General features: G+C 36.7%; 1 protein-coding gene across 1 annotated transcript in view; it reads left to right on the top strand.

Moving 5' to 3' along the window:
- GRID2 (glutamate ionotropic receptor delta type subunit 2) overlaps nucleotides 1-13,443 on the top strand; it is a 1,375,518-nt gene that overhangs the window by 1,257,029 nt on the left and 105,046 nt on the right. Inside the window, exon 14 of the mRNA XM_070612619.1 lies at nucleotides 470-636. Coding sequence (XP_070468720.1) covers nucleotides 470-636 — 167 coding nt within the window. The remainder of the gene's footprint in view (nucleotides 1-469; nucleotides 637-13,443) is intronic.

Here is a 13,443-nt window from a genome sequence, read left to right as displayed (position 1 = left end):
CACCCATATTGGGTGGGTGCAAAAGCCTGCCTGGCTTAGAAGCCTAATAACCCAAAGAAGCCAATATCTCTTGTAACAACCCCAAAAGCATAACTTCCAGCATCTTCAAAGAGATGGGCTCAGTTACAAGAATTACTGCACTCAAAGAAGCCCAAAGATATGGCTTCCCTTCATGCATTTATTTCTCTCTCAGTCCAGAGACATTATTGCTCAGGGGTCGTTTTACTTATAAGCAGTGTTGCCTGGACACATAGTTAACGTTCAAACTTTATCATGTTTCCAGGAGAACAGAGCTATAAATTAACCAAAAGCCAAATTCTCATTCAGAATAGGTGTTTAGAAATGTAGGTCTTATTATTTTTTTTAGCAATTAAATATAAACCAATGTTTTATTTTTTATTCTGTCTATATAACTTAAAATTTCAACCTTAAATCTTACTTTCTTCTTTTGTTCTCCATATTTTCACAGGTAAAATTTGGAAATTATGCTTTTGTATGGGATGCAGCTGTACTGGAATATGTGGCTATCAATGACCCAGATTGTTCCTTTTACACCATTGGGAATACTGTTGCTGATCGGGGGTATGGAATTGCATTGCAACATGGCAGTCCTTACCGGGATGTTTTTTCACAAAGGTAAGATTTGTGTGGTCCAAATAAGAGGAGAGGAAATACACAAAAAGAAAATCTACTTGACTGCCCCATTTAACTTAATACATCTTGTTATCTTTGTCTGGAGAACCGTGATAAACAATAGCAAAAAAAGATAGTAGTTGTTCAAAAAGACATTGATTTCCTGAAGCATGTATTGAAGTAGTATTTTTCCCATAAAAAGGGAAAGTATTGCTGCATATAACTGATTTCACTCTCAAAAGATTGATATACAGGGCTGGCCCCATGGCTTAGTGGCTAGTTCAGCATGATGCACTTCAGCAGCCCTGGCTTCTAGGTTCAGATCCCAGGTGCAGACCCACATCACTCATCAGCCATGCTGTGGCAGTGACCCACATACAAAACAGAGGAAGACTGGCACAGACATTAGCTCAGGGCTAATCTTCCTCAAGCAAGAAAAGAGGAAGATTGGCAACAGGTGTTAGCTCAGGGCAACTCTTCCTCAGCAAAATAAAATATATATATATTGATATACAAAAGAAAGTAGTATGTTAATAATTTCTTTAGAACTTAATTAAGTAGTTTAGTCTTTGCATTTTTAGGGACTAAATGTCATAGAGTTAGCAACATCAATTCATTTCTAACAGCAGCAAAGTACAAAATAAACTTTAGGACCAATTTAAAGTTACTGAAGCACAGAACAATAGGGATGTTTCAAAAGGAAAAGGGTAAGCATTTTAGAGTCTCTCACTCAGTGTTAAAGTTTGTACGAGGCTGTCCTGGAAATTGAGACAGTTTATTAAGAAATAATACCCATCCTCAAATCAGAATTTTCTATTATAAATTGTTTAAGAGAGAAGGTTTTGAAATGTATATTTTAGATTAACAATGTATATGAAAGACTTGGGCCTGAAAAGAAGTCACAAAGATCACTTTCATTCTATGTGCTGCCAACAAGTTTGACCCTGAGGAAAAGTAATATCTGTCAGATAGAACTAGATTCCACTTATCACTGATAATACATTTTGTGTATTTTCTAGATATTCTTGTACTTATTTTCAAAAGTTAATGTCAGATCAAGAGGGCAGCTCCAGGTAGCACTAAGGCCCCAAATTTCAAACTATTTGAGTTGCATTCTTCAAATTTTAGGATAACAAGCAGCCATGCATTTTGTGGTTAAAAACAAAGAAAAACTAAGTCAGTAGTCCAGAATTTATCATCACTCTTCCATCAGCTAACTAAAAATCTAGGCCTCTCTCCTTATCTGCAAAAGAGGAAGTTAGATTAACTCTAAGGTCCTGTTGTAGTCAGCTTTCTGTGTAGCAACAACCCCAAGTATCAGTGACTTTTAAAAAGTTATTCCTCGTTCATGAATCATAGGGCTGTGAATTGGCTAAGTTCTGCTGCAAGTTGCGGGTCCACTGCAGGTCCCAGCTATGCAGCTTCTCATTGCAGGGCCCAGGCTGAAGAAGCAGCCCTATCTGGGACATCCTGTTTTCACTGCAAAGAGCATTTGCAAAGAAGGCTGGCAGAAACGTGCAGTACCTCTCGCACTTCTTGCATGGATGTGGCGTATGTCACATCTACCCACAGACCAACTAAAAAGAGTCTCATGGCCAAACCCAAAATTAATGGGGTGGGCAAGTGTACTACCCATAAAGGGAAGAAGGGAGTAAATAATTATGAACAATATACAATCTACCAGGGGTCCCTTCTGGCTCTAAAATCTTCTAAGTGTAAGACAAAAATGAAATATGCATAAATTGGGAAGTAAAATATGAAGTTGTAAATAATGACTGATCAATCAAAACACATTTATCGATGAGTAGATTCTAAAGTGAACAAGCTGGAAAATCAATTATGCCATAGGGACTTTACCTGCGAGGCATCTTCAGTCTAGTAGGAGATTGAAGACCCATGTCCATGAAGCAATGAACAATACAGATATTTCTGTAAATGTGTGCTGGCATTTAGCTATATACGACATCATATTGCTTATTTCTATCTTGTTAAATTGTGTAGTTGAGATATTGAAGGAGCTAAATACCATACAGAATAAAGAATTAATCAAAGTAAAGATGAATAAAGGCTCTCCAGAGAAGGTGAGCCTTGAACTTGACCTTGAAGGATTAGTGGAGAATAGTTAGGCTGAAAGGAAAATATAGATAATTCTTGGAGAAACAGTGAAGGCAACAGAATAGAAGTACGAGAGAGGAGAATATGTTGGGGAAAATCAGGACATCAAGTTGATTTGAAAGGACATTTGAAGTTTAGAATTCGTAGTGAAGGCCACAATTCTGGAGCCCAGGAGTAAAATGATGAAGATGGCATCTAAGGGAAGATTAATCTAGTTTTGATATGAAGGCTGCATTAGAATCAGCAAAGACTAGTGCAAACCCAGAAGCATGAGATAACGAAGGCTTGGCCAGAACTGGGTAAGGGAAAATGAGGAGGGAGACGCTTCTAAGCGAAGAGGCACCCCATTGTTTTTATGAGTTTAGGACCGAGGGTGGAAAGCATAATAGAACGAAAGAGGATGCCAGGCTTTTATGGTGAAAGACCAGCAGAAGAGTTTAGTGGATCCTTACCATGAACCAGGTAGACGAGAAAAGGATGGTTTATTCCTTAGTTGGGGTTAATTGGCTTTTTCTTCACTACAAATATTTTTTGTTTCCAGATCTTATTTCTGAGTCTTTTACACAAAAAATGAAGCCAACAAAATCAATACACAAATGTAATAGCAATTAAGGAAATATTTAATAAATAACACCAAGGGTTCCATTTCTTATTATCTCTGTGGTGCTTTACCTATCAGAGACTTTAGTTCTGAGGCAATGTATGCCAGTGAACTGCTGAAAAGTCATATTAAGCGTGGAGCATTACTTTTCCTTTGTTTGAGTTGCATTATGGATGTTGACAATTTAAATTGTCCCTTTCTGTGGAGTTCCTTAATAATGACACTCTGCATCCTGGTTCCCTGGACATCTGGGAGAAGAGAGAGCCAGGAAAGAAACATGATCTGGCAGTTGTCACTGTGGCAACTCATTTCTCTATAAACACGTGCCACATTTATCTATTACCCACACTCTCCCCCTGAATTCAGAAAACGTCTGCATTCATCCCCTTTTGCTATGACATTAGGGAAAAGAGATCTCTTTTTTACTGACTCATTTAAAATACTATAAAGACCATAAAATTTAACCATTGTAGTACATGTTAGAAATTATTATAAACAGCTTCCATATATCAACTTATCCTAGGTCATTGATTAAACTAAATCATTGACTACTATTGTGATTATTTTTGGTGAAAATGACAAAATTTAGGGTGATTTTTAATAAGTAAATTATTATTTCTCAGATATATACAATATACCACAACCTAAAAAAATCAAAGTACTTTAATACATAATAAATATTAATATCTAAAATAAATATTATTAATTATATAGTAACTATATTTAATATCTATCTGCCCAATACCTGATATGCTTGTACATTTGAATAACACTTCAAAACATTCATATGAAATGTGCATTTGTTTATTACACACTTGCATATTAGTGCACAACTAATATGCTACAAGTACGTACCCTGAGCCGACGGGCCTGGGCTTTGGCACGCATCAGGTTAGGCATCCAAGACGTGGGCTGTGGGGATACACTCACTCATACAAGTGTGTGTGAGTGGACACGCACAGGAGTGACTTCTGAGGACCAGTAAGTGCTAAAATGTATGTAACCATAGACTGGGAAAGAAGAGCTTTGTTTCCTTGGTCAGCACAAATACTAAATAACTTGGCAGTATTTATACATCACATCAGATGGGTCAGAGTACTAGTGTGGTGGGTAACGTTTACAATGAATTCTCTGACACTATTTGTTCATCAAGTTTTATGTGGCCCTTTACATTTAATAGCTCTTAGTGTAAAAAAGTATTTAGTCAAAAGTTGTTTCATTAAAGACATTAACAATAGAAGAGAACTGAGTTTCCAGAGTGATATCATTATGCTATCAATAAAATTAACTCCAGTGTTGATCTTACAATATTCACTATTCATAAGGGTAAAAAGATAACCAAAACATATTTATTAAGCATCTAGTGTGAGCTCACTTCTGCTCTCAAATCTTAGTGAATGACAAGGAATGATTAATTCATGAGTTTAATTTTATAATTCATCAATAAAAGAGTCACTTTTTGCCTATTAGCTTCTATCCCTAAACTTTGGGAATGGAACCACCAAGTGGCAAAAAAACAAGGATATATTTCAAGCTGCATGGAGAAGGATTTTATTGCATTCATGTTAGTGGCACAGATTTATAAACAATATTTCAACCCAATCACAGAATTTCGGAAGCTTTAGAAATGGAATGAACAGTAGTTCCCTTTTTACCCAGGGATGGAACTAGTCCAAAGGGGTAAATGACTTTCTTAGAATCAGAAACAAGCAATAAAACTGAAAAAAATTTCAAGATTTCAAATTCCATGTCCAGTGTCCTGATCATTGTGCACCCTGTGGTCCCTTATCTCACGTTAAAAGCATACAGGAACAATATCAAACATGCTACATAATGCTTACTATGTGCCAGACTCTGAGTTCTTACATGGAGCAACCTATAAGGTAAATACTGTTGTTATCCTCATTTTACAGACATTGAAACGGAGACATAATGAGGTAATGCAATTTATCCAAGTTCACGATTTACCGAGTATTAGAGCTGAGAATCAAATCCAGACAGTCTGACTCCAAAAACTTACATACATTTTAAATAAACACATAGGCATTGTCTCTCTTTTTCTCTCTCCGTCTCTCTTTCTCTTAGGGACACAGAATAGAATTAATTATAATCCTTGATTTATGATATACTTTATTGGTTCATAAATGTCTACTTTTATTTGTTCAATTAGGTTTAAAATCCTTGAATATAGTCTTTGTTTCCCTTGCGTTGTTAACTATTAGAGTATCTAGTGCTTTCCTTTGTATTTTTATTTGTATTCAGAAAAAGAACATTAAATCTTTTTACCTCCTTCTATCTTAATACTTCTTACACTTTACCTCTTAAGTCCTGCCTCATAAGTCCCTTGAGTTCAGGCACATGTCTGTACATCCCTAGTGCCTACCTTCATGCCTAGCATACAGTAAGCATTCAATAAATACTTGATGAAGGAATAAAACATCTACCTATTTATCTACCTACCTATTTGGTCAAAGATCATCCTATTTACTTATCCTCCAATAAATTGAATGCCTCCTTTGTACTTGCTTGATATTAAAAAAAGTCTTCTATCTTCTCTTATCATAATATTTTTTTTCTTTCTTGGTTTCTCCAATTTTTCATACAATGAGTAATAAAAACTGAGAAGAAAAAGAAAACAAACATGCACAGGTCTACCTTTCTTTCCAACTCCCTGCTGTAAGAATTTTTATGCTTTCATTCCCCAAGGAACGTAGAAAACATTCCTTTCACTTGCAAGCATAGAGCCCTAATCCTTTTATTTCCCAACCAGAATGAGGTAGTTTCCAAGCACTTTTTCCCTTTTCAGAAGAGAAAAAGGCAATTTCCATTGACTGCCCAGTTAGTGGCTCCAAATTCAGTCAACAAGTGGCTTGAGCTGTGCTCTCGGTTGGCTGGAAGGATTTCTCATAGAGGTGCTTGTAACCGGAAATTAAACAAACAAACAATTGTTTTCTCTGCAGACCTACAAAATATATGCAGTCCCTCAGCTCTGAGAGCAAGAGTGACATTACCAAGATGCATATGTAAACATTATGCAATATGAACTTATACATTAAACTGTAGGGTACAGACAATAAATGCTGAAAAATTTAGAGAAAGGAAAATCATTGCGGAGAAGAATAGGAAAGATTTTATTAGACTTGACCTGGAAGACATCAGGAATAAGCAGAATTTGGATATGGGAACAGGCACAGGTAAGACACCCAGAAAATGTGAGGAAATCATAGAAATGGAAACAGTCATCACGTGTTGAAAGGACAATGAGAAGGAACAACTGGACTGGAGAGAATATTGGGAGAGGATATGGGTAGAGAAGCTGAAATTGAATGTGACACCCAAGTATTGATAGCAGCTATTTATTAAGTATCTACTATGCTAAACACTTGATGTATTTCATGTAGTACTTGCCTCAAGTCTGTGGATTGGACATTTATTAATTGCATTTTGTAAATTTGAAGCAACTGAGGCTCACAGTTAAGTATCTTACCAGTCATACACAAATGATAAGTGGAGCTAGGACTCAAACCCAGGTTGGAGCTCGTGTTCTCTCCACCCCACGTGAGCTTTGTGGGGCTCTGAGGAGAGGAATCTGTGGACCGAGGAGCATCTGAGGAGTCTGAGGTATGGATTAGAGGAGACAGAGCTTACTGAGGAAGGCCATTACAAGGCTGTTGTAACACTCCAGCTGTGAAGCAGTGAGAACATTCTCAACGAGAAGGAGCAGAAAAGATTAGACAAAAGGTACAGTTTAAAGAGGGATAGACAGGACTTGGTGGAAATCAGAGAAGTTCATATAATGCAGGAACCTGAACAGGAAAGGAAGTGCAGGGTCAAGCGGCCACAAACAGCTGCCTCTTCGCTTCTCCTTCCAACTCTCTTGTTTTCCCTTCTTGATCATCTGCTACAAGTTTTGCATCAGCTCAGTTTCATCTCCAGGTAAAACCAATTGGAAAGTCATTTCCAGAAAAGCAAAGATTATTAAAAAAGAAAAAAACAAACTGATAATTCACTACCCAATAGATATTTATTTCAAATGACCTTCTAGCTTGCAGATTTTTGTCCTCTAGTTGCTCAAATAATATTCATATATCCCTAGTAATATTGTTCTTCTCTCTCATACATCAGATAGTATTTTTTAAATTATATGTATTTGTATACATACACACACACCACTAAAACCAACTGGTTTTTATTACATTTTCTGTTTTAGATCAAGAAAACTAGATAGTTTAGATGGGCATGTTTACATAAAGTAAGAAAGGAAAATGAACGGTCGCAACACAAAAAAAGAGAGAGGACGTTGAAGGCTCACTTTCAAAGGGAGATAGGAGTAGAATAAAATAATATATATTTATACATATATTTTTATTTAAAATAACATATTTTAACTATAAAGTGTTAAAGGCAATTAATTTATTTCTCATATAATATATATATATTAAATAACAGCCTCTGGAAACCATTGAAAGGAAGGCACTATTCCCATTTCAGAGCAATTCCCTTTTAAAACATTTGTTTTAAACTTAGAATTTTGAATTCTGAGGCAGCTTGTCAGTCATTTTTTTTTCTGTTTCCTGAATCCTCATGGAGCTATTTTCACGACTAATATCCTGTGGGCTTTACCAATTTCCCTGACTACTGCTTCTAGTGTGGAACTTAAGGAATTCACATTTGTCTCCGTGTTTATTCTAAATAAATGGCAGTGTAAGTACAACTGGTGATATTTCCGGTATGTTAATATTTCAAAAATATTTATTACATGGGCATTATATAATTTGAGATTAGTTTTATTAACCCTGCAAAGCAGTAGCCAAATTTTAAGAAAATTACATGGCTTTACTCTAAAGAAGCATAGGGCATTCCTACGGTTGAGCACCAGCCCAGCCATCAGACAGGCAATCCCATGGAATAAGTTTTGAAGTCTTAGAAGATTCTATTTTCCTTGTATTTACATCATACGTCATTTGGGGAATACTTCATCCAAGGTACAAGAGTACCCTTTATAAACAAGCCTCTTTTATCAGACTTTTCTTAGAAAAGTACCAAGGTACAGGGAAGTCAAATGACTTGCACAAGATGCAAAGCAGTATTTCAGTGGGATAATGAACCCGTGACGTCGGACCAAGCTGCTTTCCAAGAAGCGAGTCTGATCAACCTGTTTTCTAAATAATATTTGTGCTGTTTCTTGATCTCAGTAAGTATTCTTTCATTCAAAAGCAGTTGTTTTACAGAAAGCATAGTTATTATAGTGGTATAAAGTAGGTCTAACTAAAGCCTGAGTTTTTGACATTTCAGAACGTAAATCTACAAATGTGTATTGAACTTTAAAGTACACATACACACATGGACACACCTGCAAGCACACACAAACTACGGAGTCAGTTATAAGCCTCTCTCAAAAATACCTTTATTCCATTATACTTACATCACATATTTCAATTCAAAACATTCATTTTACTCAACAGACTTAGTCCCTAGACATTTTTTACTGTTTTAAAAATTCAACCTCCTTTTAAAGGGAAAATTTGATGTCATTGAAGATAATAGAATATATTACTTTTTTATCAACCCTTAAAATATTGTAAGCATGGTGACAACATGGGAATAAGCACATGGGCTCCCATGATAGTTACGTTGATAAAAGAAACAACCACAGAAGATGATAAATGAATGAGACTTCGGCCTGCATTTAGATGAACTCCCTAATTTTACAAATGTGAACTGAGAAAGGAAGTCGGGTGACCTGCTTAGAGTCTAACCCTTGGTCAGAACATGCCCTGGGGACCACAAACCCAGGTTCCCAGTCCAGTGTTCCACCTCAACCCTGTTCTGCCAATTCTCTTTGTTAAAAAATCTTTGTTAAAATTTTTTATCCAAAAATTTACGAGTAAAATAAATATTTTCAGAAGCGCAATTATATCTTATATAAAGGAGCAATAGCATTAATTAGTAAATACATTTAACAGGGTCATAAACATGACCAGAACATCCATTTAAAAATTGTCATTATTGGGGCTGGCCCACTGGCGCAGTGGTTAAGTTCGCACGTTCTGCTTCTTGGTGGCCCGTGGTTCACCAGTTCGGATCCCGGGTGCGGGCATGGCACTGCTTGGCACGCCATGCTGTGGTAGGCAGTGGAGGAAGATGGGCATGGAAGTTAACTCAGGGCCAGTCTTCCTCAGCAAAAAGAGCAAGATTGGCAGTCGTTAGCTCAGGGCTGATCTTCCTAAAGAAAAAAAAATTGTCATTACTTGGGGCTAGCCCTGTGGCTAAGTGGTTAAGTTTGGCATACTCTGCTTTGACGTATTCCATATTTCCAGGTTTGGTTCCCAGGTGCTGACCTACACCACTCATTGGTGGCCATGCTGTGGTGGCAACCCACATACAAAACAGAGGAAGATTGGCACAGATGTTAGCTCAGGGTGAATCTTCCTCAGCAAAAAAATAATTGTCACTACTTTATCAACATACAGAAAAAGTAGCACAGTTGATGGATAGAGTGTTATGGATTGTGTTACCCCTAATTTATGCAGAAACTATACATAGACTAAAATAATAGTTAACATTCATTGAAGACTTACTGCATGCTGGGTACTATTATAAGTTTCCTCATGATATTAAGTCATTTAATTCTCACAATATCTTTCTCAAGTAAATACTAGGATTAGCCTCATTTTACAGTTGAGGAAACTGAGTCACAGAAAAGATAAGCAGTTTTCCAAGGTCATAAAGTTAATAAGTGGCAGAGCAAGCAAGATGTCAAACACTATATGACCCTAGTTTCTGCTCCCACAAGTCTAATCACATGCACCAACGTGTACCAGGATAGCAAGCATCCAAATTATCTTCATGCCTGCTCGGGTGGCTGCCTTCTCTTGCATTAAAATGCTGATAGGCATTTTAGTTTACATGAAATTTGGGTGACTTTCAGAAACTTAAACACACGCCAACAGCGAGAGTCCTCCATTATGATAAGAGGGCAGGTCCATCTGAAATTGAAGCTGTCTTGCATCAGCTGATCAGAAGTAAGCAATAAAAGTATTGAAAATTGAAAACTGTGGGAGGATGCTGCAATTATTTTCCCTCCCTCTTATCTTTTTTTGCTATAAATAGCTTAAGAGTGTACTTGACCAAAACTTTAATTCTTCCTTCATGGAAGTTTTTATTCATCATGACTTTTTAATTGGTGGAATCCATAATTGCCTCTTATCTGTCTCATTTCATAGTTCTTTGAGCAGCTTAAATAAACTAACATCATAATTGGTCAGATTGTCTACTCACATGTTGAATGCTTACTAATATGAAACAGAAACTATTATTTCTGGAACTAAATTATGGCTAAGATAAGAATGTAAGATTTCCATATGGAATAACACTTGTGAATCCCTGTAGTGCAGAATGATAAGTCTAACAGAGGCACCAACAATTTTTGTCTTAATTAACACAGTTCCCTGCTTTAGCACCAGCTTCAAAAAGAGAAAGACATTCCTTAAAGTGTGCGTTCACTTTTTTTTCTTAATAATCCATTCTATACCTGTCATTTCTGAAGCTATTTATGTTTGGAATAATGTTAGTAACTACTGAAAATGATTAAAATCCAGCATGTTTTTGTTTTATATGTTACTGGTCTCAGAAAATGCATATAAAAATTGTGCCGTAGTGATATTCTTACCAATGGTGCATGGTGAGACACAGAGGCATGATGGGAAGAGCCAGCAACCTAAAACATCATGGTGAGCTTTATGTTCAGATAAGGTTTTCAGGATTTTTCCAAAATAATGTTTTCTGTAGTGACACTTTTATTCTGAAGATTTTTGTCAATTTTCTTTCCATTAATTACCCAGGATCTCTGCACTGCCTATAAAAGCCAGTCGGGCCCTTCTAAGAAGTCTCTCATATTCTTTGAGCCAATCAACATGAATTTTCCTAATGTGATTTTCTCCTCTTCTGTATTTTTTAGCAACTGCAGAAACTTGCCAAACAAATTGCCTTCCAACCAGAATATATTCAGTAAGGTAGATATGAATACTCCATTAAGGTTGATGAGCTAGAACAGACTAGAACCCAGGTGCCCCGAATATCAGGCCAAACTGTGTGACTTTAGGACATGGGGAATCATTGAAGAATTTAGGAAAGACTAGCCATAATCAGAAGTATGCTTTTTGATCAGTCTAGAAAGAATGTTTGTGAAATAGAAGAGGAATTGACTAGAAGGAAGGCTACAGTTAGGAAGCCATTACTGTATCTATAAAATAAATTCAAAGAAGGCAGGAATTTTTGTCTACTTTATTCAGAGACATATTCCAAGCATCTAGAAGAAAGCCTCCCACATAGTAGATGTTTGGTAAATGTCAGATGAATGAATGGATGAATGTATCACTTAGGAAAAGCAAAAGGCCTGAACTAGAGTGAAGGCAATAGAAAAGGAAGGAAAGGGAGAGAGATTGAAACGTAATGCTGCCCATCGACTAGATACAGAGATGGGGGAAAGGGGAACCAAGCATGATTTTGAAATCCTTAGCTTTGCTGGCTGGGAGATGGGAAAGTCATTCAAAGCAAAGAAGACAGGAGAGGAAACTGGTTGGAGAGTGAAAGTATTTATTTTGGTCTAGACATGTTGAGTTTGAGGCACTGGAGGATGATGCATACATATGGGGAAATCCAGAGACTATGACAGACAAATGACAATGCAGGGGGGAACTTGAGGGAGAGGCTGGAGCAATGGATATAGATTTGGACAAACTCTCCATTAAGATAAAGCCAGAGACATAGCCCACAGAAAGGGCATAGAGACAAAGAGACAATGTTTGAGGTAAAAATTGCTTTCAAATGTCCCTTTTTTGCTTTCCTCTCCTTTCCATTCCACAGTCACTAACCTAATTGAATCTCTTAGCACATTGTGTCTGGGAACACAACTATCCCTTTCTCTCCAAACCTATTCAAATCTTATGCATTCTGTGGGTTCTAGTTCATGAACCATCCTAAATATAAGTCTTCCCTAGAAAATTCAGCTCTTATCAAACCCTTCATTGTGTTTCTGTATTTTATCTTCTCTGTACAACATATGTCACTTTTTTGTTAATCATTTCTTGTGTTCATACTCTGACATTTCAAACATACTCTAAATTCTTAGCTTGCAATGAATTGCAAAATCTACCTTATCCTTCCTTTTTTATCTTCTGTAATAAATCCCTGGTAGGTGTTCAATAAATTTTTGTTAAGTAATGTTTGAGAGGGAAAAACACAGTCCTATTCTCATTTGTGATTACTAAGGCAAGCAACTTACTAGAGAATAGGATTTGTGTTTGTTCATTTAATCAACAAATATTTGTTGAGCAAGTACTTAGGGCTTGATACTATTTTATTTTTCTAGAGGAAAAATGGTGAACAAGATTGGTGAGGTTATTGCTTTCCTGAAGCTTATATTATACTGGAAACTTGGAGGATGAAACATACAATAAATGAGAAAACAAATAAATAGGATAATATCATTTTGGAAAACACATTATGAAGAAAATATAACTGGGACAGAGGATAAAGATGGACCAGGGTAGGGGTAGGTCACAGAAGACCTTTCTGAGGATGCAACATTTTGCAATCTTGAATGTAAAATTTGGAGGAAGAGTATTCTATGCATAGGCAATAAAAAATGTAAAAGCTCTGAAATGATAACCAGCTTGGAGTGTTTAAAGAATTGCAAGGAGTCCAGCATGGCTCAGAGTGAACAAGCAAGAGAATAGTGTGAAAGGATATTAAAGAGTTAGTTGGGCCCAGAGGTACCATAGAACCTTGAAAAACATAGTAAAGACTACAGATTTTTTCTGACAACAAAGGCAAGCTGTTGGAAATTTTGAAAAGAGGTGTATTTATTACCTGGATATTAAAATAGAGAAAGAAATGTGTAGGAAGGAAAGATGGCAGTGGAAGCGGTAAGCAAGAGTGAATGTAGGAAGTTAGGAAGCCAGTGCCGTAGTCCAGGAGAAAGATGGTGGTGGCTTGGTCTAGGGTGGTATAGTTGAGAGGGTGAAGTGACTGATGCCAGTCTATCATAGCTATAAAAGTCATAGGACTGGCAAGTGGTATGGATGCAATGG

The sequence above is a fragment of the Equus przewalskii genome, chromosome 3 (assembly GCF_037783145.1).
Source record: "Equus przewalskii isolate Varuska chromosome 3, EquPr2, whole genome shotgun sequence".
Taxonomy (NCBI): domain Eukaryota; kingdom Metazoa; phylum Chordata; class Mammalia; order Perissodactyla; family Equidae; genus Equus; species Equus przewalskii.
Note: the sequence above shows the minus strand (reverse complement) of the source record. Positions and strands in the feature narration are given on the sequence as shown.